The 26,978-nt window shown below is 36.4% G+C and overlaps 1 protein-coding gene across 2 annotated transcripts in view; it reads left to right on the top strand.

The window, feature by feature from the left end:
* The window catches only part of THSD7B (thrombospondin type 1 domain containing 7B), a 1,098,632-nt gene that overhangs the window by 338,177 nt on the left and 733,477 nt on the right, over positions 1 to 26,978 (top strand). For both annotated transcript variants that reach the window (XM_053909184.1, XM_019454952.2), the window contains one exon: positions 9,397 to 9,569. In XM_053909184.1, coding sequence (XP_053765159.1) covers positions 9,431 to 9,569 — 139 coding nt within the window. In that variant the 5' untranslated portion in view covers positions 9,397 to 9,430. The remainder of the gene's footprint in view (positions 1 to 9,396; positions 9,570 to 26,978) is intronic.

Genomic DNA, 26,978 nt, shown 5'->3' with positions numbered 1-26,978 from the left:
GGAACATAATCTGTTTTCCACTGGTTAAACATGTTCTTACAACTTTCTTTGTGGCTTGTGCAATAAAAGAAGAATCTAAAAAGACCTTTGCATTTCAACTTAAATTAAAGTATTCTCTTTCAGATATTACCCCATTCTTTTGGGAAGAATGAGATGAAAAAGGATGAGAGTAAATTCTATCAAATCTTCTGAATCTAATGAGCAACTTATTAATGGTCAATGCCGAATCATAATCATAATACATGAAAACTTATAAAAGATAATGGGAGGGACTGCTAGAAAATTTTACAGGCTTATAAACATGTTACTATTTTTTATGTCAACTGTGAACACATTTTTCAATAAGTTCTTTTGCAACAGTAGATGCATAATTGATGAAGAGAACACAAAACTATATTTATGTTTAACTAGATAATTCTCTTGACATTAAATATTTAGAATCTTACATTGCAGAAAATATTAATGAGTAATTAAGTATTTTTTAATTTCAAAGGTCAATAGCATTTGAGAAGATGATGTTGTCTTGTTCACACATTCTAGTTATACTGAATTCGTATAAAGCTCTTTAGAGTAATGGTTAAATATAACCTTACACACACAAAAAATCACTCTCTCTCTGTCTCCATTCATATATATATATATATATACATATATATATGTAAAATACACACACATATAAAATACTAATATATATATTTAGTTATAAAATTTGGTAAAAAGAGATTATCAAATTCTTTCCTACATCTTTAAGCATAATGGACTGTAGACTAATGCCATTAGGTTCCTGTTTTATTTCTTAAAATATCTGATTGTACTAACTTTATTACTCTTTCTAGAATGTAATGCTTTCAAATTGAATGCATTTTCTTTTTGTAATTAACCTAAGCTCCTCCAAGCAAATTATATAGATTTTATTTTTTCTGTAGTGAATATCTTATGTTTTTTCATGTTGTTTCATTAAACTATTTAACTTTCACTTTTTCCTGCTTTATATAAAAAAGAGTCTTCCACCTGTGGACTCAAATACAGGAAATATAGAAAATTTTTTATAGAAAAAAAAGATCTCCTGATATTTTTTGGGGTGTGGAATAAGGTGTTTGTAATTTATTTATAAAGTGAGAGGAATTTTCAACTGTTTGCCAGAGTCCATGTGATTTTCAGGGTTTCACAATTACTAAATTAACTCTACTGGACACGGGAGAGAATTCAAAAACTCAAAATAAGAGAAACTCATAACATTATACAGTTTACCGTTGGCTCTTGAATATCTGATGAATGTTATTTCAGAGACAACCTATTGTTCTAAATTTCCATTTGTCTCTAAACTAAATAAATTTTAGTAGCCATTAAAATTAAAATGACAAGTATACATTTTAATCAAAGATTTTTTTGTTGTTTTTTTTTTTTTTTTGTTTTTGCTTTAAATGCAAGGGTTAGGAAGCTGACAACATCATTTATTGAAGCAAAATAGCATTCAGTAGTGATTGTAGTTCTTGAATAATAATGTAAGGAGGTTCCTATGATGACAAGTAGGAAAATATACATTTTTAGAAACCATTCCTTTTAGGTAAATTTTGCTCCCAAAGGAGCCATTTTGCACTTAGAAAAAAGTAAGTGATAATTTTTCATCTAAAAACATGGAAATATGATTCTTTTAAAAATGAGAGTCAGCACTTTTATTTATGTATTTTTAAAAATTTATTTATTTAAGTAATCTCTACACACAATGTGGGGCTTGAACTCACGACTCTGAGATCAAGAGTTGCATGTTCTAATGATTGAGCCTGCCAGGTACCCCAAGAGTCAGCACTTCTGGTTCTTTCTTAAATTTGCAGCAGATAGTTCTGTGTGTTGGATAAAACCCCCTTACCTAGTTATTTAGACATGCTACATATGCTCCAAATATCGGGATTTTAGAAATAATTTTAATATATTTCAGTTGGCTAATTTTTCAAGTAGATGGGCTTTTCTAGCTGTTCATTTGCCCTTATATGCTAAAACCTCTTCATCAAAATTATGGTCCATGATCAAGAAAACTTAACTAGAAAAAATTTTTACAAATGTAGACTCATTCATTCCTTCTTTCATTCATTTAGCGAATATCTGTTGAACATCTACTTTCCCAGCAATACACAGTGAACAAGATAAAGTATGCAGATGGTACTAGAGGAGATGAAAATTAAAAAAATAAACTAATATGTACTAGATTGTCAGGTATTGATCTTTTGTAAGTGTTACAAACAAACAAATGCCAAGAGGATAGATTGAATGCAACTGTGCTGAACAGATGGTGGTCTGGGAAGGCCTTTGAGAATAATGAAGTAAGGAAGCAAGCCCTGTGGATATCTAAAAAAAACAGTACTGTAAGGACCCTGAGAAGGTGCATCCTTGAGGAACAAGAAAGAGGCCAGCATGCCTGGGCTAGAAGACTGAATGGAGATTAGTAAGAAAGAGAGGAAGCAAGAGTCTAACCAGCATAATTTTTAGGTTCTATTTTGTGATGGGAAACCATGAGAGGATTTTAAGGAGGGCAGCATATTTTTCTTTCCTGAGTGTTATCCTGGATTTTCTATGGAGAATGCATAGAAGGCATTCAAGAGTGACAGCACTCCACCAGTTAGGAGACTGATAGCGTAGCTCAGGTGAGAAATGGTGGTGGCTTGCACTAGGAAGATGGTGGCAAAGGAGATGGGAGCTTGCCTGATACTGGACAGACTGTGGAGGTGTTGCCAGCTAGGTTTGCTGATGGATTGGTTTTCATATGTGAGAAAAAAAAAAGGATTTCAGGGTGACTCCTGGGCTTCTTGCCTGGTGAAGTGTGATTGCCATTTTGGAGATGACACTGGGGGAGGAGAAGTGGGCTGCAGCCTACATAAGGGGATCACAAGCTTTGCTATGTGTGCTGCATGTCAGTCGCCTATCACACACCCTGTGGAGATGTTCAGCAGTAATTTGGATGCATGAGTTCAGGGAACAAATCAGGACTGGAGATATGGGGATGGATATGGGGAAATGGGAACTTGAAGCATGGTATTTCATGCTGGGAGACTAAGATGACTTGGGAAGTGAGGAAAGAAAAGGCTCTGAGAACAGAGTGAGAGATATGTCAATTTAGAGGTCAAATGGGAGGATATGATAGAAAAGGAGGGTGAGAAGTGGCCAGTGAGAAATGAAAAAAAGTTTGGTATCCTTGACCAAAGTGAAAAAGTGATTAAGAGGAAGTGGAAGATTTGCACAATAACCAGAAACACTAGGAGTAACGAGGATGTGATTTTATGAGGTAATGGCTTTCCATGAGGTGATGACAAGGTAGTTCTCAAATGATAAAATCTGTCCATAATGCCTTCAGAATTAGGGAGGGGCTTGGCAACAGCATGGGGGAATAACTGCATAAATATGTTCTTAAATTAGACTGTGTATGAGTGGATTTGTTCTCACTGGGGAGCCTCAGGCAGCTTACCAAAGAAATCACTACCCTTCTTTTTTATTTATAGTTTATCACCCATGAAGCCCCCTTTCTTCACTTTGATAACTCTTATGCAAAATGACAACAGATGCAGTGGCTTTTCTTTGAATAGTGTGTCTATTACCTGAAGTAATCAGTATGGGAAATAAACCAACCTGCCCTGTTTAGAAATAGGGGCATCCACGATCAGGTTTACAGAGAATTTCAGTGTATTGCTTGAATCATGCAAGATACTGTGTTTCAATCTGGAGAAGTCAGAGAGAGAGGCACACGCATACAAATAGGTATATCTATTAACAGATCCAGTGCGTGTAGGGACATGATACCGTTAGGAGTTAGAGTTGCTTTCAGCTCATGTAACAGAAAACACAGAAAAAAAGGGGATTAAAACAAGCGGATTTATTTCCCTCACAAGGTGGAAAGTCCAGAGGGTGACAATTTAGGACAGTTGCTGAGGCTCCACTATGGCCTCTGAGTCTCAGGATCCTTCTGCATCCCCTCTCCATCATTCATAGTAGTGGGCAGTGTTCATTGTCATGGGCTTAAGACGGCTCTGGTACTTCCAGACATTATATGTATGTTCCAGGCAGGGGTAATGGCAAAGAACCACACTTTTACGTTTTGTCCTTTGGGATTTTGTATTTCTTTTGGGGAATAAAAATATATTTGACACTCAATCCATTGCTTAGAACTGTTATGTGGTCACTCTAACTGAAAGAAAATCCGGCAATGTGTAATATAGATATATAGAATAGATATATAGATGTAGGTATAGGTAGATATAGATGATATAGACAGAGATAGAGACAGAGATAGAGATAGAGATAGTAAGTTGTGTCTGCTGCAGCTACCAAGATGTAGCTTTGAAGGTTGTGACAAATCTGTTTCAAGCCCTCTTTCTATTGTTCCTGTGGCAAAAGTTTGTCCAGATATATGTAAAATACTTGTGTGGACTTTGTGCAGAATTCTCTGTGGCCTTATTACATGATGCAAACCTATTGAAATTATTACTATGGAAAACCAGAGTCCACGTGATTGTATATTATTCGGTATGCTTGCAGCTGCCTCATATGTTGATGTAATTGGCTTCTGCAGAGTGAGGTACGTGGAGGAAGAGGCTGGCAGTTACAAAGCTTGAGGAAGTTACTAAATATCATGTCATTGTGAGGCCAGAGGTTACTTTCTCATAAAATAGAGATGATAATCCCTGTTTTCTCCTTCACAGGGTCAGTGTGAATCTTTAATGGGGCTCTTGGTACAGACTGCTTTTAGCTCTTCAGAAATATGGTATGCACAAAGTCACAAGATTGGGTGGTTGGAAAAAAATCATCTCTCATTCCTTTGCTGCAGGGCAGGATTGCATTCGCACTGTTATTTAAATTTGCTAGAGTAAGAGTTTTTTGAATTTTGAGAGAGTAATAACAATATTAGCAATGGTGGCCCTTTATTTAGCAAACGCTCGTTCTCTGGCCGGCCCCCATCTAAGTAGTTTCCATCCCTTATTTTATCCCATCCTAGAGGTTATGAGATGACTGTCCTCCTCATTTTGTAGATGAGGACCCTGAGGCTCCAAGGCCAGGTGACCTGCCAGGGTCACTGCATGTGATGCCATAAACAGATCGGGGCTATGGTGTCAGGCCTGTTATGTAATCCAGCTTTGACATTTTCTGGCTGAGGTAACCTTGGAATAATTATTTAACATCCTTAATGATCAGTCTCTTTTATATCTGAAAAATAGGAATAATTGCTCATAATATTATGTGAGGATTGAGTGAAATGATATGTAAATTGCCATGTATAAGCTGCTGAGAGACCCTACATAGGGCTATAAAGGATCTCCATTTTCAGGGTTATAAAAAATTGCTTGCGTTGATACAGGGTTACAATGTTACTCCCTCTTGTTTCAGAGGAAGGCCACTGAGATCACTTGCAAATGACTTACCACCTCTGTGACCTTGGGCTTGTCACTTAACTCTCCATGCCTCGTCTCTGAAATGAGAGAAAATAGGAATAACTACATAGCAGGGCTTTGGTGAGAGTTAGAGTATTTAGGTCAATATTCTATATACAACAGATTATGAAAGATGAAATGGAATTCACAATATTGCAATCAGAAATCAGGCAGATAGCTGAGAAAAAGCAAATGCTCCTGTGGTCTCTCCAGTGGTATTTAGTTAACAATCACTTGTAATAGGCATCTATCTGGAGTGGCCATCAGCTGAATCAGCTGTGCCAGTCAGTTGGGTGGGTCTCAACTTGGGTGTCCTCTCCTCCAGCCCCTGTTACTCAGCCATCTTTATCGAGCCATCTTGTCCACAAATTGCCATGAGATGGCACTATGGGGATATGCGTGCTCAAGTTTGCTTCCCTCCCTTTCACTGCTGTTCCTGCAGGTTGAAAGCAAATTGGAACAGCTTTTATTTTATTTTATTTTATTTTATTTTATTTTATTTTATTTTATTTTATTTTATTTTATTAAGTTTTGTGCCTTTTAAATATTCAAGGACTTCAATGATAAGAATACATTTAAAGGGAAATGAAATGCGTGTAAAACGTAAGACGCATTTTTCATAGTTCGAATTGCCTTCAAATGGTTAGAAAACAGAGGCAAAAAGGATAAAGAGTTTTTTTAGTTCTCTTAGTATTCATCAATTTAAAGCTAACCTTACAAATATATTTTGGATGCTAAGATATATAGCAAATAAGTTGATTTGGAAACTGAACGATGGTTGTGATGTAAATTATTTATGCCATCGTGGGTAGCACATGCTTCCTGCATAATATATATTTTTATTGTAGTTACAGCATTTGTACAACATCTATTTATGTTGTACAAATAGAGGAGTGGAATCTCTAATTGTTTCTTGTTTCCCCTCTTTTTTTATTGTGAATACTTGTGTGGCTTTTCATGTAATGAATACAAGAATGACTCCCAGTGTCTTTGAAGGAATAATTGAGTAAACTTCCAGACATTTGGAGGAAAGAGAGGAAACACAGTTTAGTGGAGTAAGGCAAACCTGGGGTCACATTCCATCCTGTGCTGTCCATCAACCCAGCAGAGATTCTCATTTTACTTATACATCTAAAGCATGGAGCGAGGCAAGTGGTGGAAGCTTCACCAAACCTAGTTTCCCACCATTTCTCCCTCAGCTTCTTGGGGAAAGGGAGGTAATGACGTATAGGATCATAGATAATACTGATACTAAAATGTGTAGGTATTCCCAGGAGTAAGATTGCTGTGGTATCCCAGATTGAAATGCTTTTGTTCATTCTCTAAGATCTGTATTTCAGATTTTGTTTTTTTGTTTTTTTGTTTGTTTGTTTGGTCAAGATCAGCCTAAGGTTTCTACTGGCACTCTTCCTGTTAGTGACAGCCAGAAGATGTGGTGACTGTACATACATGAGTGGCTATGAGGTTCCCAAGCCACTCTGCTCAGGGATCTGCCACTGGCTTAGATGAACACAAAAGGAAGCTTCAAGACATTGGGTCCCTTTGCAGAGTCAGCACAGGGTTCTGGAATGATAAGAAAGCCTAAAATGAGATCAGGGCTCATAGCGGCCTCTACTCAGGGAATTGTGGTGATTTTGTTATTGTTTTATTTTGAATTAAATACAAAGATTGATACAAATTCAAGATGTTTAAATATTACTTTTTGACTAATCATTCCAGATCACTGGAACTCTTAACTCTTTTAAGTCTTTTGTGGCTTTCCACCTACAGCCATTTGGAGTATAGCAAATATGGTTTGGGTCTTCCTTCTCTTTAGTTTACATATTAATGATTTGAATATATTTTTAGATATGCTGGATATGTGTCTCTTAATGATGAGGATGAACAAAGTCCTCTCCTTTACCCTGGTGATTTCCTGCATAAAAGAAGTTATCTTTGTAGAGAGCTGGTCCTGATGGCAAATTACTTTAATAGTAATAATAATAGCTTAGGATTAACTACACAGATCATTTTCATTACAAGTTTTATCCTTGGAATAAGCTAAAATTAATATCCATGCTGCCCAGCCTATAGCAAAAGCATAGTTGTAGCAAATCATACTCTTGGATGTTTGCTACAAAGAAGTATGACCAGTTCAGTTCTCTGGGCTTGAGGTGTTTGAATCATGTCCAGCAATGCCACAAAAGTTCCATGAGATAGTTTACCAGGCCAGTCTTGGGGGCAGTGAAGCAAGAGAGCTCTGTTTTATTTCAGCCAGATGACTCCACTTTGATGAGTCTCAATATTGGTATGTGATACAGAAATTTGAAGAAAAGGTTTTGGTTGCTTATCCATCCATGTACTCTCTTCATCCCTGGATCCAGGCCAGCCGTCAGAGAGCTGTGTACTTGAACTTCATTGCTTGATCCTTTGTAGAATCTTTTTTACTGATTTTGTACTTTTCCATTGTACTCTTGGAATGTGCCTGGAGTGCCATGAAGCATGGTTTGCCATGTTTCTTATATTTGATGAAGTGTTGTGTTCAGCACATTGCTCAGCACAGCGTCTGTATTTATGAGGACTCCTAGGGTAAATTCCATGAGTGCCTGAAAGTAGACTAGTGGCTTCTCCTGAAACAATAATAAAAAAGAAGATATAATTTTCTCCTACATACATGAGGGCATTAATAGCTACTTCCTTTCTTTGGTCACTGGGAAGCTCATAGTCAGATTTGTTCCTCACTCTTAGCCACTATGTGGGTAAATGTGTAGGGACAATACTTCTACCTTGATATCCTTTTACTGTTCAATCTTTTTATTCCCCCCCTCCACCCATGTTTCTTAATACATTTTCCTATTACATGAACTGTGGCCCATGATCTCTAATCTCCTTACCTCCAGGTAGACTTATTATCCTTTGGGAAGCTACCTGGATATCCTGTAGCTTAATATTGCTGGGAGGAAACTCTTCTTATCTTCCTTTTCAAACATGCCCCTCTTTACCATTCCTCCTTTGGTAAAGAGGTCCCATCTGTTTGATCATGTAAGTTGGCAGTCTTGCTGTCTTTTTTATTTTTTCTCTCTCATATTCCATCCATTTGGTAACTGAATCTGGCCTCTGTACTGCATTTGACATTTACCTGGATCCTTTCATTTGTCAGTTCTTGCCTGGACTATTTGCTAGTTTCCTAACTGGCCTCATCCACCATGAATGTGTTGTGCACACTGGTGTCAATTGTTTAAAAGTCATTCCCTTGCCTATAATTCTTATTGTTATTATTTATAGAATGAGTCCCAAATCACTCACATGACATCCAAGGCTCTTCATAATTTGCTCCCCAACCTGTGTTCTAAATCTCCTCTCTGTCCATTCCTCCCTCCCCTTTTCATCCTTCACAGCAGCCACCGGCCCACTCACCATCCCCTAAACACAAAATGCATGTCAGCACCTAGTTCTCACAGCCAGAAATGCACCCCCTGGCTCCCTCAAGCCCTTGTTTTCCTAAGGCTCCTCTCAGACATTACCTTGTATGAGACTTTCCTCTTTTTTTCTCAGCACAGATGATCTAATTGCCTCCCCCTCAATTTCTCCATTTCACTTTCTTAATACTACTGTTAGAGTATTCTTTGCCCTATTTTGGACTTTGATGTGTGTGCATGTTTCTTCCCAAATTGTGAGCTCCTCAAGGAGTTTGGCTAAGTTGAAGGAGAGAGTAGACCAGGTATCTGCCAACCCTCCTCTCACAAAAGTCGACTGATAAGGGGACCATGGAGTCGCTAGAATTGATAGTGTCTTCAATGGGTAAGGATTGAAAGCATGGCTAATTAACCTTTGATCTTAAAATGTTGATATTATATGCACTCTCTTTATGGTAATGGGGAATTTGTAGTATCATCATGATAAAGGTTCTAGCAGTCAATGTGAGTCTTTATAATTTCTGTAAAGAAGAAACTTATCTGGTTTTCTTTCTTTTTTTTCCTTTAAAAAATTTTGTTTTTAGGAATAGGAAAGTCAAGAGGCTGAAAATCTGAAGAATGTTTTCAAAGGGTAATCTGGCTGTCACTTGCTGGTTATGGAGGAGCATGAGGAAGCTGTTTCTATTACTTTCTCTCTTGCTGTCCCATGCAGCTCATTTGGAAGGCAAAAAGGATAATCAGTTCATCTGGAAACCAGGTAGGAATGTTCTGGCTGTTCCTTTGTCCCATTTTCATTAATGAGAAGACTATTCTTCCATTCTTGTTCTTATTTGTGGAGTAGTAGAGAATATTCAGAGAGGAAAAAAAGACTCTTCTTTTTTACAATAAAGCTTACATTTAATTTTTATTTCTGCATAATTGTCACCTCTACCCATGATCCTTGTTATCCTTCTGAATTTTCATGTTGTTGTCAATTAAAGTTATGATTTCCATAGTTACATCTGCTTCTCCTTTGTCACATATATCACTGTGCTGCACATGTGTAGCAAAATTGACTACTGAATTTAGCTGATAGCCTTAGCTACAAATGCTTTGGACCAGTTCTGTATGTTTCTTCCTTTAGCTAACATACTAGTTAGCTGTTTATTATTAAATATTTTGTAGCATAGATCCTGTATATCTAAATTTGGGAGCATGAAGAATTGTCCTAACAACTTTGCTCATTAGCTGTGACTCCAAAGTCTCCTTAATGTATTTTGAGATCCCCAGATACCTTGTACACAAGTATATGAATAAGATGAATTGAGATTTGGAGGATTGTGTATAAGTCATGTTCTTTTCTAATAATTTCTTTAATTTGAGTGTAGAAAAGATCTGTTAAATTTAATTTTAAATGCTTATGTTTTATTATCTTAAATGATGAACCCTAAACGTCTTGACTCTTTGTATCACTGATGTGTCTCTTTGCTCTAGATTTTAATTTTCTTGAAGTTTCAAAATCAGATCATTTAAAATATTTATTACTGTTTCCAGAGTCAATTCTTGCAAATACAGATAACTTTTATGCTTAATATCTTGGAATAGGAAAATGTGATGTTATAGAAGATGTATGGCCCTTGAAGAATTTTCATTTTAGTCTCATCAGTCGTAAATTAAATAGACTGCAAATGTATTGTGTCACCATGGAAATATGTACAAAAGTGATATTTGTAGTATTTAAATGATTTTGCAAAAATTAAGGTAAATTATGCTTTAAAGTATATTAAGTAAAAAAACCTAGTGCCACTAGAGATAGTCTGGAGGAAATTTAATTGCACTAAAGCCCCTATAAATTAATTTAATTGTGGGCTCTAGTACCACATTAGTGATTTGTATTTTTTATCTCAGAGTGGTTTTAGTAAGCTTTGGAACTAGGTCTAAAAGTCAGTCTTGCAATTCTGTGAAAGGGGCTATTTTGTTCTAATCACAAAACGCTAAACATATTTATCAAATCTAAATGAGCACACTCATGTGACTCTACTCTGTCTGAAGTTCTCAAAAAAGTGCAATTAAGATAGAAAGTAGCAAATCTGAACCACAAATGAGATGTGTGAAGAAAAGGGGCTTATTTGGAAACAAATTTTAAAAATAAGACTGCTTTTCTAAAAGCAGGTCATTGGAATAAGGTGGTACAGACCCTCGCTGCAGTGGATGAATTCTTTGATAACTGTCAAACTTCAGTTTCAGAGATAGAATCCTTCCACTAAGATACATTGCGCTGTTCAAATGAACATCTCTGTCATCAGTCTCATTTTCCCTGGTATTAATTACTTCTTTCCCTCCTTAATGTGCCATCAAAGAGGTAATAAATATATACTTCCCATTTGGATTTGCTTAGAAATTACAAATTTATTACTTGTATATGACTGGATATTTTAAAAGTGGAAAAAAATTACAAGCTACAAAATGAAAAGCAAAAGTCCAGACCATGTATCCCGTTCTCCAATCTCTTATGTATCCTTCGAAGATTTTCTTTGTGCATGTAGGTACCTCTCCATGCATATTTGTGTATATAAACCACATAAGATACACACATATACACATAAAGTATAACTAATATTATTTATTAGGGGTCTGCCAAAAAAGGAAAAGTACATGCACAGAAGGTCATTGGGAGGAGTTTAATAAAAGGACTGTTTGCAAAAGTGGGAAAGTGTGAACACTGTTTAAGAACAGCGACAAGGAATTGTGGAGTGCCTGTGAGCTAGTGTCAGTCTTTATGACTTCTAGATCTGCAGAGGCAAAGAAAGGAAGTGGTTTCTGGAATCTGGAGAGAAAACTTCATGGAGAGGATACCCGAAAGATGCTGTGACCTTCAGAGGGATATAACCAGCCTGCAGAGAGGAGTAGGAAAGGGGCCAGGGGAATGAAGGGCCCTTGCCCTCACATCTCCTGCCAGGGCTCTCATTGCCTGAATCCAACCAGAAGTCATGAGGCAAGGGACTCCACTGATTTATCATACAGACCGGCCTCCTGGGCAGGGAGCAGAGTAGAGAAAGGTGGACAATGTGGTTCTGAAAATATTTAACTCATACATACATATATGTACATACGCACACACATTTTGCTTCCTACAATCAGAATCATACCATGTACCCTTTTTTTGCAGCTTGATTTTATCACATGATGTCTTGATGAACATTACATAATAGTGCACATGGGTCAGTTTCATCTTTTAATGGTTACATAGTATTCTTTTGTGTTTTTATTTAATAGTATGTTTATTAATGCTTGCCTGGCATTTCAGCAGTTTTTAGTGTTTTGCTACTATAAATTATAGTTATACGAATGCAACATTATTTTAAAGGTAAACAATACATCATCTTGAGGAGTCATTGTACACTAGAACAATTCTGGGTCATTACCTTCAAAGGCAACTTCAACATCTTAGAATCTGTTAATCTACTTATATGTGAGTGTATTATATTTCAATTTGGTTTTAAAAGACATGTATTGTAGGTGACATCAGTTGTGTTTTGGGAGTATGTTATCAAATCTGACAACCAGGTCCAGTGTATTCTGAAATTTGAACAGCTTTCCCCAGGAGACCCAGACAAATATACTTAGAAACCTAGAAACTGTTCTCTGGGTTTTGATTGTAGGATCCACAATTTAAGATTTTTGTTGGTGTCTGTTGTTTTCCCTTGAGTCCACGAATTAGCTGATAGTCAACCTTATCTGAATTGGAGGCATTTCTAAGTGATTCCTGGCTTTGGATAAACAATGGATTGATGAATAATGAGTGGTATGTTATGTTGCTAAGGATTTCTGTACTGAGAAAGTCTGGTGAGCTGTAGGCTGTGGGGGTCATTGATCTGGCAGGGCTGTTGAATGTCTGTCATCACTGTGATGAGATCCTCTGATCTATATTTAGTGTCAAGCAATCTGCCATTCATGCCAAGGAAGGATTGTGTCTGCGAGAGTACCAGATAGGGAGTGATGTTACTTGTTGTTTTAAGTAAATATATAACTATTCATGTCTGCATGGTTTGTAAGGATGGACAGATCATGGTTTCTGAAGCCATAATAGTGAGTGGTTTCAAAGAATTTCTCAGTATTGGTTCTAAGAGGTTCATTGATTCCACTAACACTTGTCAAGTCCTTATTGTGTGACAGGTACTGTTACAAGCACATGAGATAAATTGAGAATAAAACAGGCAAAGAAATGGGGTAATGAACATGATCAAGAAGTTAAATAAAAAGTACATTAGATGGTGGTAAGTGTTTAGAAGGAAAGAGAAGGCAAGGAAGAGAGATATACAATGATAGGTGAGAGGCAGATATTGTTAACATGTAGGCTGTGGGATGCCTCGCCAAGGAGGCGAATTTTTTTAAAAAAAGTTTAACATTTATTTATTATTGAGAGACAGAAAGAGGCATAGCATGAGCAGGGGAGGGTCAGAGAGAGAGAGAGAGGGAGAAACAGAATCTGGAGCATGCTCCAGGCCCTGAGCTGTCAGCACAGAGCCTAACGTGGGGCTCGAACTTGTGAACCACGAGATTATGACCTGAGTCAACGTCGGACACTTAACCAAGTGAGCCATCCAGGTGCCTCAGGAGGCAAATTTGAATAAAGACCTAAAGGAAGAAGGCAGTTAGCCATGGGGATATTGGGTGAAGAATTTTCCAGATGAAGGAAACAGCAAAGGCAAAAGGCCCTGAGGCAGGACCATATGTGGCATGTTTGGAGACCTGAAAAGAGGCCAGCATGCTGGAACAGAGCGAGCATGGGGTTAGAGATAGAACGGGACCCAAATAAGGTGTGTCCTCATAGTCATATACAATTTGTTTTACTATGGGTGAGAAAGAAAGACACTGGGGAGTTTTGAGAGAGTGGTGACATGATCTGACTTCGTTTTAATAAGATTTTAATATGTCATTGTGAGTGGTCAGTTGAGAATGGTGGAAGCAGGGAGGTCAGTTAGGAGGCTTCTTCAAAAATAGTGAAGAATAATGCTACTAGCTTGATCTAGAGTCATGGCAGTGAAGGTGGTAAGAACGGATTGAATTTTGGTCATATTTAAGGCCATCCTTTTTAACTTAGGTGATTTTGCCCAGCAGGGTTTTTTTCTGTTTGTCACAACTGGGGTGAGCTACTGATATCTGTGGGTAGAAGACACAGGATGGCCTCTACCACAATTACCAGGCCCCCAAGAGTCAATAGTGCCCAGGATGAGAAACATTGATTTAAGGTAAAGCATCATGACTTACTTATGTGAGGGGGCGGGGAAGGAAGAGATTCAATGGTGGCACTGAGACTTTGCCCTTAACAGCTAGACGAGACAGGCTTGCATGGAGGGACCATTAGCGACTTGGCATTGGACATGTTACATTTTTTAACCTGTTAGAAATTCATGGAAGATGCTGACCAGGAAGTGGGATGTATGGGTCTGAATTCAGGAGAAAGGTCTGTGCCAAAGACATAAATTTGGAAGTCACTAGCAAAGAGGTAGAATTTAAATGTATAGCCTTAGAAATGAAGAGGTGGCTTTGAAATTTGTGATCCCATTTATGTGGAGGATACACCTGTGCTTCCTTTGGGCCAAATCACATTAAAAATTGTAGTGATAACATACACATAATATGAACTTTTACTGTTGTAACCATTTTTAAGTTTACGATTCAATGGCATTTAGTATATTCACAGTTGGTGAAGATATCACCACAATCTAGTTCCAGATAGCTCCAAATGATGTTTTACAAGTGAGTTTATAAAAAGACTGGAAAAACAAGTTTTGCTATGAATCATAATGCATGAAAGGAGAAAAAAAAAAGCCACCTTTGTCTCTTTGTGAGAAGCTCTTTTACTAGCCTTAAGTCATCCTAAGAGATCTTTTGAGTCTAGTAGAAAGAGCTAGAGCTTTCGACACAGGCAGACCCACATTCAAATCCTAAGTATATAAAGAGGAGAAAGTTCTTTAACTTCTCTCAACTCTACTTATCCATTCAAAAATGAGGATAATAAAATACTTCATGGGGCTATTCTGAACATTAGGTAAAACTATATATTGAAATACCTGTGTATCATGTACCTACTCAATAAATGTTAGCTCTTATTTTTATCATTATTATATAATCATTTAATGTTTACAGTATCCAACTTTTGCATACTTTTGTTCCTTAAATACACACAAAAGGGGAAGTTGGTTTGACAGCTAAATATATTTTAGTGATAAATCGTCAAAAGTAATTTTACTAACTTTTTAGGTCTAAAACTTTCTATACGACAGACCCTTAGTTTTAGTAGCTCCTTCCCAGTAAACGAAAAGGGTGAGGATAATGGATCACATTCTAAGAACTAAGTAGATAAATTGGAATTAGTCTTTCTGGGAAAACAAAAAAGGACTATGAAAATGATATTGTATAAGGAGAAAAGATCTTACACAGGGTAATATATAATTATACCTTAAGAAATAATGTTTTCAGTGTTGAAAGCATTTTAAGAAAAAAGTTACATATGTATGTTTTTTTAAAGTTTAGGAATCCTAGGGAAAATAAAATGTTCTTAGGAGAAAGCTAATTTTTTGACTATGTCCATGAAATATTTCTTTTGGGAGTTTGATTAAATTGAAATCGTTTTAATTACTTCTATGGATATCAATTTGTCTTACAGATATGTGCATAATATACTCTCAGTGGTGTGATTTCTATGCTATCAAAAGGCATAGACATATATGGAATGGGACTCACTGCTAAAAATTCTAATTACTTTTCTTTGGAGACCACAGGTACTAATTTTGCAATGTTTCCAGTGAGTCAGAAAAAGTCTCTGTTATTTAAATAATATAAAATAAATTATTCTGCTTTTTCCCCCCCTAAATAACACTATAATGTATGCTCCCTGAGGACAGGGAATTTGCCAATTTTATTCATGGATATATTCCAGGTACATAGAACATAAATAACTGTTGCATGAAATATTCCCAGCACATTAAGTACTTGCAGAATGAGTGGAACTGTCGTTGGGGTTTGTGTGTGTTATATGTGTATTTGAGAAGGTTGAAAAGTGATGAGGCTGTTATTATCAAACTTGAAATAAATATTGAGGAGAGAATGTAAAACTAATAAAAACCAGAGTCAAACTTATGAATCAGTTAACTATGAAAATAAATGATCTATATTTCCTTGTTGCCTGGCTCCAGGACCCTTTCTGATCATCTCTGGTAAAGATTTTGAAGATACTTTTTTATGAAAGGGTGCAGGTGTATAGTTAGAAATTTAGCTGTTGCTCTAATTCTTATGATGATGTATTACAGTTGCATGCCACCTCCCAATTCATTTTCACTGAGGTAGCCACTTACAACTCTTTTTTCTGTTTACTCTGATGTTCATCTCCATATTTCTAAATAATATGCTCATTATTGACAATTCTTGGTTTATACATACTAGGTATTTCCTACTGACTTTCTGTTATGTTAGTTGAGGATGTTATCTGTCATCTAATTACCACTTTCCTTCCTTATGACCCCACTCTAAAATGGGGAGATCAAAATATTTAAATCCGTGAACATATTTTTTCTTTGGGTTATTTTCCCACATCTTTCCACAGTTGTTTTCTTTGGAATGTTCCTTCATTTTCTCATCTGGAACCCCGTGGTCCCTGTTGTGTTTCTCTTCTTTGCCTTTACTGCTTTATTTTCTAGAACTGCCAAACTTACCTTGTAAAACCTGAAATAGTGTACATCTGAAGTAACTTTTTATGTCTGAAAGGGCTTCTGTAGTTGGCATGTACGTGGCTGATAACTTGGGTGTGGAGTTCAAGGTTAAAAAGCACTTTTCCTTCAGAAGGCTTTGCCTCACTGTATTCTGGCTTCCAGTGTTGTTACTAAGAAGTTTGATGTCATTCTGTTCTCATCTCTTTGTACATTACCTGTTTGTTTTCCTCTTCCTGGAATCTTCTTTTTATGCAGGAAGTTCTGAAATTTCATGGATCTTGTGCTTTTGGGTATTTTCTTCGTATTGTGCTGAATATTAGGAAGATATTCTAATTAACATGCTCATGTTTATTTTGTATGTGTTTTCCTCCCCCCTAAACTCCTTAGATATTTCAGCTCTCTAGCTGATCTTCAATATTCAGATATTTCCCCCACTTTTTCTTTTGCTTTCTTTTTGTTTGTATTTTTATTTTAATTTCTTTTCTTTTCTTTTTGAATTGGTGTATTTGTTTCCTTTGGGTAAATACTCAGTAGTGGAATTACTGGGTCATATTATAATTCTATTTTTAATTTTTCTTTTTTTTCTTTTTTTAATATAATTTATTGTCAAATTGATTTTGATACAACACCCAGTGCTCATCCCAACAAGTGCCCTCCTCAATATCCATCACTTGAAATATTTATTCTACTTAATCTTTCAGCCTTTCCTTTGAATACTTTTTTATTTCAGTATCACATTTAAAAAAGTTTAATACCTCTTACTTCTCTGATTATATTTCTAGCGCATCTTGTTTCATAAACATAGTGTCTTTTAATTTAGAAGATGTTAATAATAATTTAATTTTTTCCCTTTCATTTTCTGTTCTATTTAGGCTTCCTCTAAGTTTCTCTTTTATGCATGTGTTTGTTTGATCATGGCCTCTGATGTGGGGGAGCTTTCTTTTAATGTCTATTGATTATTGTCTATCTCCTTAGTGTTTCCCAAGAGTAAAGCACTAAAAACTGATGGGACATTCTGTGTACTTGATTCAGCTTGGGCTTCCTTGTCAGGCTTTTGTGAGTGATGAGTTGACTTTTTTATTGAAGAATGGGTTCCTCAGAAGGCTATATCCCTCAATCCTAAAGGGTTTTACTCTGGGACTTAATATGGGTATTATTTAAGAAGAAGGCTAAGCTGCCATAACAAAGATACTCCCAGATACAGTGAGTTAAGAATGACAGAACTTCCTATGTCTGTTACATGAAGGTCTCATAAAGTTAGTGGTCCAGATTGATCTGCAACATGTGGTCCTTCAGCCATGTGGGTTTTTTTTTCAGTCTTGTGGAAGGATATTATCCCTTTCTGCCCATCCAGGACAGATCACAGGCATTTCTATGTTCTAGTTGATCAAAAGGGCACAAAGCTTAAGTCTCAAACAAGGGATTTCAACAAGTGGCATAGAAGTCCCATATGTGTTTCATTTCTTTTGTTCTATGCAGCAGCCTACTCCAACATTTCATTTAAATTCCTCTCTTTTGAATCGAAAATAGTGGTTTCAAACATTAACAGTCATCAAGTCGGCTCCCGGGGCTGATGGTCCAGCAAGGTGTTCTCACTTGTGGTTTCTTATGCTATTGCAGTCAGATGGTGGTAGGGGCTGAGTCATGTGGAAGGCCTTCTCACTCACATAGCTGACACCCAGGCTGGGAAGTCTCAAACAGCTGGGGTTGTTACAGCTGGGCCTGTAAGTATTTCTTTCTCTTTCTCTATGTGGTCTGGGTGCTTGGTCTCTCCATACTGAGGCTTCTGAGTAGCCACACTTCTTACATGAAGCTAAGGACCCCTAGAGCAAACTTCGAAAGAGAAATAGGAGTTGTGTAGCTTTTTCTAAGCTAGCCCAGGAGTCATGCAGTCACTTCTGCTGTACTCTGTTGGTTGCAAGAGAGTCTCTAAGGAGGGAGCTTAGGTTCCATCTTTTGATGAGAAGATTGTCCAATCATTTGCAGATATGTTTTAAATTTGCCAAGATACATCACCACCTCTGTTCATATTCTCTTGGTGAGAATGTAGTTTCACGGTCATGTGTAGCCACAAGGGAAGATGGAAAATGTAGCCTGTGGTTTGGCAGCCATGTAAGCAGAGAAAATAGATTTTGTCAAGATTAGCAGTCTTCATCACAGGGACTATTTAATGTCTGGATTATTCAGGGTTCTCCAGAGAAACAGAGTGTGTGTGTGTGTGTGTGTGTGTGTGTGTATGGTGTGTGTGTGCATTTGCGTGCATGAAGAGAGAGAGAAGAGAGAGAGAGAGGAAGAGAGATTGTGTATTATCTGTCTGTCTCTCTGTTACAAGGAATTGGCTCAGGTGATTATGGAGACTAAGAAGTCTCATGACCTGCCACCTGAGTCCCCAGAAAACCAGTGCTATAGTTTCAGTTCAAGCCCAAAGCCTGAGAGCAGGGGGGCAAGTGGTATAAGAACCAGTTCAAAGGCAGGAGAAGAGTAATGTCTCAGCTCAAGATGTCTGGCAGAGTGACTTTTTCCTTCCTCTGTCTTTTTATTCTGTTTAGGCACTCAGTGGATTGGACAGTCCCTGCCAAAATTGGGGAGGAAAGTCTGCTTTACTCAGTTTACTGGTTCAAATGCTAACCTCCTCAGGAAGCACCTACACAGATACACCAGTAAATGGTGTTTAAATATCTGGGCATCCTGTGGTCCAACCAAGTTGACACATAAAAATAACCATCATACCTTCATCTCCTGAACTGAACCCCTTCTGGACTCCCTATACTAGACTACTAAAATGACCAGGGCAGAAGTCTTGGCAGAAGTGGCTCAACACTGAGTCCTCAACATTTTGCTTAAGTTCCTCTGTTTTGAGTAGCATACCTCATCATTGTCTTCCATGTTGTATGCCTCTGTTTTCCTGCAGAGATTGAGGAAGGAATAGAGAGAGGCATATGGGGGGAGGCTAATTAATTCTATTTATCAACTTTTAATTATTCCCCATTTGAAGCCACAAGCCTTACTCCTTTCTGGTGCCCCTAGGTCCCAAGTCTTCCCAGTGTTCTGCAAGTATAAATTGGCTTTTTTTGATGTTATGCCCATAACTCTTATGTAAGCGCCTAATCTTCAGCTTCCATTACAGTGAAGGTGCCTACTGCTCCTCTATCTGCTCTCCAAGCTCCAAATTTATTGCTAGTTGTTCTCCACCTCTTACTCCATGTTTTTGACCCTTATCGAGTTATACCTTTTAATGCCTTTACTGTCATTTCAGTGGGGTATCAGAAGAGTGAAAATATATATGTGTGTCATGTTCCCTGGGTTAATGGGAAGTCTTCTCACTTACTTTTCTGCCAATTTTACTATAGGCTAATTATTTCAGAATGGAAAGGATGTTGAAATGTTAATTTTTCTGTGGTGATTGACTCAGTTATTCTCTTTGAGCATGTGTTACCAAATCTGGCTCTTTATAAAGTTAACCGGCCACCCAAACTGTGCCTAGGTTAAATTTTTAAAAAAATTAATTTAAATGTTCATTGGCTTTGTATGATTTGAGTTGGACTGAGCTATTGGACTGGTGATGAATTTGGGCACAGTTTCTCTCTGGAGGTCAGATTATCAATGGAAAGCTCCTTTATGGCCACCTGGAAATATCTCCCTTCAACTTTTTCTTCCATGGAAGAATTTTGATATTGAACATACATTTGAATTATTCTTAGCTATGCAAATAAATACAAAAATAAAAATGAAAATAACTGAGGCCTGTCAAAGTGGGATTGAAACATGAGTTAAAGGCTAAAAGACAGTATTGTGAATTCATGAAGCCACTTTAAAAGCTTATTTTCTAAAATATTTTTACTATTTTGAGGTGGGGGGGAGGGAGGGAGAGCACAAGTTGGGGAGGGGCAGAGAGAGAGGGAGACAAAGAATCTGAAGCAAGCTCCAGGTTCCAAGCTGTCAGCACAGAGCCCAACATGGGATTTGAACTCACGAACCATGAGATCATGACCTGAGCTGAAGTTGCATGCTTAACTGACTGAGCCACCCAGGTGCCCCTAGAAGTTTATTTTATAAAGAGCTTCATGCTTATCTCCTGAGGTACCATAAAGCACAGTAAATCTTTTTTTTTTAATAAAATAAATAATGTTTATTTATTCATTTATTTTTCAATATATGAAGTTTATTGTCAAATTGGTTTCCATACAACACCCAGTGCTCATCCCAAAAGGTGCCCTCCTCAATACCCATCACCCAGCCTCCCCTCCCTCCCACCCCCCAACAACCCTCAGTTTGTTCTCAGTTTTTAAGAGTCTCTTATGCTTTGGCTGTCTTCCACTCTAACCTCTTTTTTTTCTCCTTCCCTTCCCCCATGGGTTTCTGTTAAGTTTCTCAGGATCCACATAAGAGTGAAACCATATGGTATCTGTCTTTTTCTGTATGGCTTATTTCACTTAGCATCACACTCTCCAGTTCCATCCATGTTGCTACAAAGGGCCATATTTCATTCTTTCTCATTGCCACGTAGTACTCCATTGTGTATATAAACCACAATTTTTTTTTATCCACTCTTCAGTTGATGGACATTTAGGCTCTTTCCATAATTTGGCTATTGTTGAAAGAAGCACAGTAAATCTTGATTGGAAATAAATAAGAAAAAAATGCCTGTCTTTTTGTAAGTTGATTATAGATTTACTCAATTCATACAAGTATTTGGTATATCAGTGAAGTTCTCTGAACTTTATAGCCACATATGACATCTGTGGTGCAGACTCAGAGACCCAGAGAAATAACTCAAAAGGTATACATTTATTTTTATTGCCAAGTAGTATTCCATTGTATATATAAACCACACTTTCTTAATCCATTCATCAGTTGATGGACATCTGGGCTCTTCCCATAATTTGGCTATTGTTGATAGTGCTGCTAAAAACATTGGGGTGTATGTGCCCCTTCAAATCAGCATTTGTGTATCCTTTGGATAAATTCCTAGTAGTGAACTTGCTGGGTCGTGGCAGCTGCACTTGCAATGAGCATAGCATAATGTAGAAACTTGTCAAATCACTATGTTGTTGTATACCTGAAACTAATGTAATATGTATATAAACTACCCTGAAATAAAAAATTTTTAAAAAAGGAATACATTTAACACCATTCATGTTCACTACTCTCATTAATGCTATGTACTTTTGAGGCTTATTTTCATAGCAAAGTATGAATATGAATTAACTATCTCATTCTTTTATTTCTTTTCTTCTTTGGAGTTACTATAGTAACCAAACAGTAGTTCATGTAGGGAGTCTGTGATATTATTATCCCCTTACATTGATCATTTTCTCCCCCAAAGAGGAAAATAATAAGCTAATGTGGAAATAAGTAGTTTTATCACCCAATGGTGGATTTCATTCATGAATACACTTTACTGCAAAAGTAACATAAGAAATGATAAGAATAGCATATGGATATATTTTTGTGTGTGTGTGTGTGTATTTTTCCACAGGGTTAATAATTTTTTAATTGAATGCAGCTGTTCAACGATTTTTGTTGCTAAGTATATGCACTGTGTTGAAAAGGAGTGCCTGCATTTTAAATCTTTTTTTTATAAAACCATTTTGAAGTTTAATTACTTAGCCATATTTGTAGCAAACCTGTAAATAAGAAAGATGCCCACAGTACATACTAGGCAGGCTGATGGCATGGTCCAGAACATGGACACCATAGTCAGATTGGGTGCTAAGCCAAGGTGTGGGTGACCTCAACTTTATGCCTTTGCTTTCTCACCAGTAAATGGGGAATAAATGAGAAAATATTTGTAGAATATAGTTCATATTCTATAATACATCCTCAGAGTACATTTTCTATACTCAAAGTTGCAGAACCAGAGACCTTAGGACAGCATGTGAATCCGACCAATAAATTACTTGTTGATAAGGTATGGGCTGTTGATAGCAGCCAAAGGGGTCTCTTCAGGGCCAAAGCCCCCAGGATCGGTCCATTCTTCCAAGAAGGGACAGCTCCAGTTGGCCTCATTTGCCTTCTTAACCAGTGTAATCACCACTTATTGTGAAAATTAAGTTCACTTTACAAAAAGTGTTCATTCTTGCCACCTGAATTATAAAATGTCTTAAAACCAAATTAAATAATAAAAAAGGAATCAATTGAAAAAACAACAACAAAGTAAATATTACATGATCAAAATCATGTTAAATATTCAATGCTACTCTTCCATTGCTATTAAATGGATGCTACTCTGAGAATTTATGCCCTTTTCCTCCCCTCTTCTGAAATGTAGAACACAATTTAATTTGAACATATAGATATGAAGATATAATGAATATCACTTCACTCAAGAGGTAATTGGATATTCTTTTTCTCCACTTAAAGTTTATTTTCTAATTGTCATTTTATTGTTTGCTTTTAGTGGCATTCGTGCACCTTAGTTGTTTCAAATATTGGACCTCCAATAAATATTGTCCCCTGACATGTCCATTCATAAAACTCTATTTTATTGTTTTCAAAGCAAGAGCTATGGGATGCTATACAAAACAATTACCAGGAAGAATACAGTCTTAAAGCTTTCTTAAGGGCCAAGAATGTATGTATGGCCTGTTTGACCAAAACTGTTATGAATACACTTTACTACAAAAGGTCAAAAGTTTGAACTTACATGGGTTTATCTGATTGACTTCTTCTGTCTTAAGCCTCAAATTGAGACAAAAACAAGAGTGCAAGAACACCTTGATATCTGGCAACAAGGTGACCAAATAATTATACTATAATCCTTCTCTTTTATTCATCTTATACTGTCCTCACAACAACCTGAGATGCAAACGAGATTGAATAGCATAGGTAGTATGGGATTACAACTAGGCCAGTGTTTTTTCATTACTTGAATTTTCATTATGCAGAGGTCTTTGGCTTTCCTCTTTTGAAATTTTTAGAATTGCTGAGGTGTTGCCGTTCTCAATAGAGAGGCCCATGAACCTAAGACACGACCACCTTCTCTATTTCCTCAGATTTCATGTTAAATGCTTATCATTTTGGTGGTTGATGACCCAAATAAACATGTTTTATGCCATGTGGAGGCTTTTCTATATAGCATTCTATGCTGTTACCATACTACTATTTATTAGCATGAAAGATTATTTTTAAAAGTATAATTTACATACCAAAAATTTAACCATTTAAAATATATATTTCAGTTATTTTTACTACATTTACCAAGTTACACAACTGTCACCACAATCTGTTTACCATAAATCTCCATTCACGCCCCCAGCCCTAGGCAACTGCTGATCTACTTTTGGTCTCTATATTTGGGTTTTTTTTGGATATTTCATATAAATGGAATGATACAGAATGTAGTCTTTGGTGGATGACTTCTTCCATGTAGCATAATGTTTTTGAACTTCATTCATATTAAGCATGTATTAATATTTCTGTCTTCTGTATTGTGAATAGTATAATATTGTATTATATTAATATAACATTTTTTATTTATTCACAAGTTGATGGACATTTGGGTTATTTCTACTTTTTTGCTACTGTGTATAGTGCTGCTATGAATGTATGTGTGTAAGTCTTGGTATGGACATATATTTTCATTTTTCTTGGGAGAGGAAGTGTTGAGTTGTATGGCAAATAGATGCTTAACTCTAAGAAATGACACATCATTTTCCAAAGTGGCCATGCCTTTTACATTCCCACCAGCAATATATGAGGGCTCCTCTTTTTCCATATCTGAGCTAACATTTGTTATTGTCTATATTTTTGATTAAATTCATTATTGTGGGTATGAAATAGAACCTCATTATGGTTTTGATTTGAATTTCATTAATGATTAATGGTATTGTCTTTATATATATTTATTAGCCGTTTGTATATTTGATTTGGTGAAATGCCTAATCAAATCCTTTTTGCATTTTGATAGGGTTTATACCTAATCTATAGTCTTGTTAGTGAGTTTCAAAAGTTCTTCTTACGTTTGGGTACAACTCCTTTATTGGACAGGTGTTTTGAAAATGCTTTCTTTCAGTCATTTTCCAAAGTGGCCATGCCTTTTACAATCCCACCAGCAATATATGAGGGCTCCTCTTTTTCTATATCTGAGCTAACATTTGTTATTGTCTATGTTTTTGAGTAAATTCATTATTGTGGGTGTGAAATAGAATCTCATTATAGTTTTGATTTGAATTTCATTAATGATTAATGGTATTGTCTTTATATATATTTATTAGCCATTTGTATATTTGATTTGGTGAAATGTCTAATCAAATCCTTTTTGCATTTCAGAATTGGGTTATAGTCTTGTTAGTTTCAAAAGTTCTTTTTATGTTTTGGTACAACTCCTTTATTGGACAGGTGTTTTGAAATGCTTTCTTTCAGTCTGTAGGTTTGCCCTTTTGGTTTTTAATGGTGTCTTTGAAGTGCAAAAGTTTTGAATTTTGAAGTCCAATTTATTAGTTTTTTTTCATTTATAGATTGCACTTTTGGCCCCATAGCTAAAAACTCTTTGCCTTATTCAGGTTCTGAAAGATTTTCTCCTAAATTTTCTTCTAAAATTTTTATAATCTTAGCTCTTATATTTATGCCCATGGTACATTCTAAGTTACTCTTCTGTATGGTGGGTATAAAGATCTAAGTTCATTTTATTGCATGTGGCTGTCCAATTGTATCAGCACCATTTGTTGAAAGGCTATACCTTCCTCACTGAATTGCGTTGGTGTTTTTGTGAACATCAATTGACCATAAATAAAAGGGTTTATTTCTGGACTTTGAGCTCTGTTCCATTAATCCCTATACATCTGTCCTTATGCCAGTACACTGTCTTGATAACTGCAGCTTATCTTGATAACTTTATAACAAGTTCAGAAATTGGAAAGTGAAAATCCTCCAAATTTGTTCTTTTAAAAATTGCTTTTGGTATTCTGAGTCTCTTACATTTCTATTTCCAATTTAAGATCAGTTTGTCAACTTCTGCATGAAAGCCTGCTGGAATTTTGATAGGGTTTATACCTAATCTATAGATCCATTTAGAAAGAGTTGCCATTTTAACAATATTGAATTTTCTAATCCATGAACGTGGAGTGTTCCTCCATTTGTTTAATTTACCCTAGTAATATTTTTTAATTTTCAGGTTACAAGCTTTTTATTTCCTTTAAATTTATTCATAAGTATTTTATTCATTTTGAATAGAGTTTTCTTAATTTCATTTTAAGATTGTTCATTGGTAGTACAAGGAAATGCAGTTGATTCTTTATGTACATCTTGTACCTTGCCATGACTGGCTATTGAGCTTGTTATTAAGTTATTAAGGTATTCCCTGATTTAAAATGGATGATACCAGGGGTCTATGTAGAATTTTCTGGACTTTATGGATACTAAATGCAGCAGTAAAGTTTATTTGCAGTACTTCTTGCCTGACAGGAGCCTCTTGCCTAACAAAAGTATTAAAACTCACTTGGAATATAATAGTAGGAAACTGAGCCTTTTAATGATTACTGCTACCTCTCAGGTCCAGAAGGCCACTCCTAGCACTGTATCATGGCAAGAGCTTTTGTTCTGCCAGACACATCAATAAGAGCAAATATCCTTTAAAACACCAATAAACCATATTAAGAAAAAAAAACCCTCAGTTAAATGAATAGACTATTAAGACATAGCAGAACTTGGGCTAGTGTATTTAGCTTATGTTGTTGAGAGTTCCTAGTTTGAAAAGGAGAAAGGTATTGTTTTTCCATTTCTTAAAACTGTTTAAAAATCAATACTGCAGTCTATGTCTCGTGCTCTATAATTCTAGCCTCTTGGGAGTTAAATGTCTGACTTTTGTTTTAATGTATTTTTACATCATGTATTATTATATGCTTCAAGTAACTACTATTTATCATATAATTATATGATGCAAAGATGTTTATGAATTCTTAAATGTGATTTTAAAACTGTATTTTGATACTGTAACTCTTCTTTTGGGAACACATTCCAATTTTATAAGGTGAGCCAATTGCACAATCCATTTCAGTTAATGTAAATCAATTTTTTACAAGAACTTGCCTATAGTTTCCAGGGAAGCCCAACTATATTTACTGTTCTGAAAGAGTGGGACGTGTTTAAAAGTTTAAAAAGTAACAACCTTGTTAATTGCGTTTAGGTTGGGATTTTTTCCCCATGTTTATTTATTTATTTTGAGAGAGAGAGAGAGAGAGAGAGAGACAGAGAGAGAGAGAGAGAGAGAGAGAGAGAGACCAACCATGAGTGGGGGGAGGGGCAGCGAGAGTAGGGGAGAGAGAATCCCAAGTAGGCTCCACACTGTCAGCACAGAGCCCAATGCAGGGCTTGAACTCACAAACTGTAAGATCATGATCTGAGCTGAAATCAAGAGTCAGACACTTAACTGACTGAGCCACCCAGGTGCCCAGTATTTCAGTGGGTTTATGTTACAGTTGTAAGTGGGATTTCTAAAGTTGCTGGTGGAGAGACTTAAGACTTATGAATAA

This window comes from Panthera pardus, unplaced genomic scaffold, assembly GCF_024362965.1.
Source record: "Panthera pardus isolate Hobbes unplaced genomic scaffold, ASM2436296v1 HiC_scaffold_10, whole genome shotgun sequence".
NCBI classification, from domain to species: Eukaryota; Metazoa; Chordata; class Mammalia; order Carnivora; family Felidae; genus Panthera; species Panthera pardus.
Note: the sequence above shows the minus strand (reverse complement) of the source record. Positions and strands in the feature narration are given on the sequence as shown.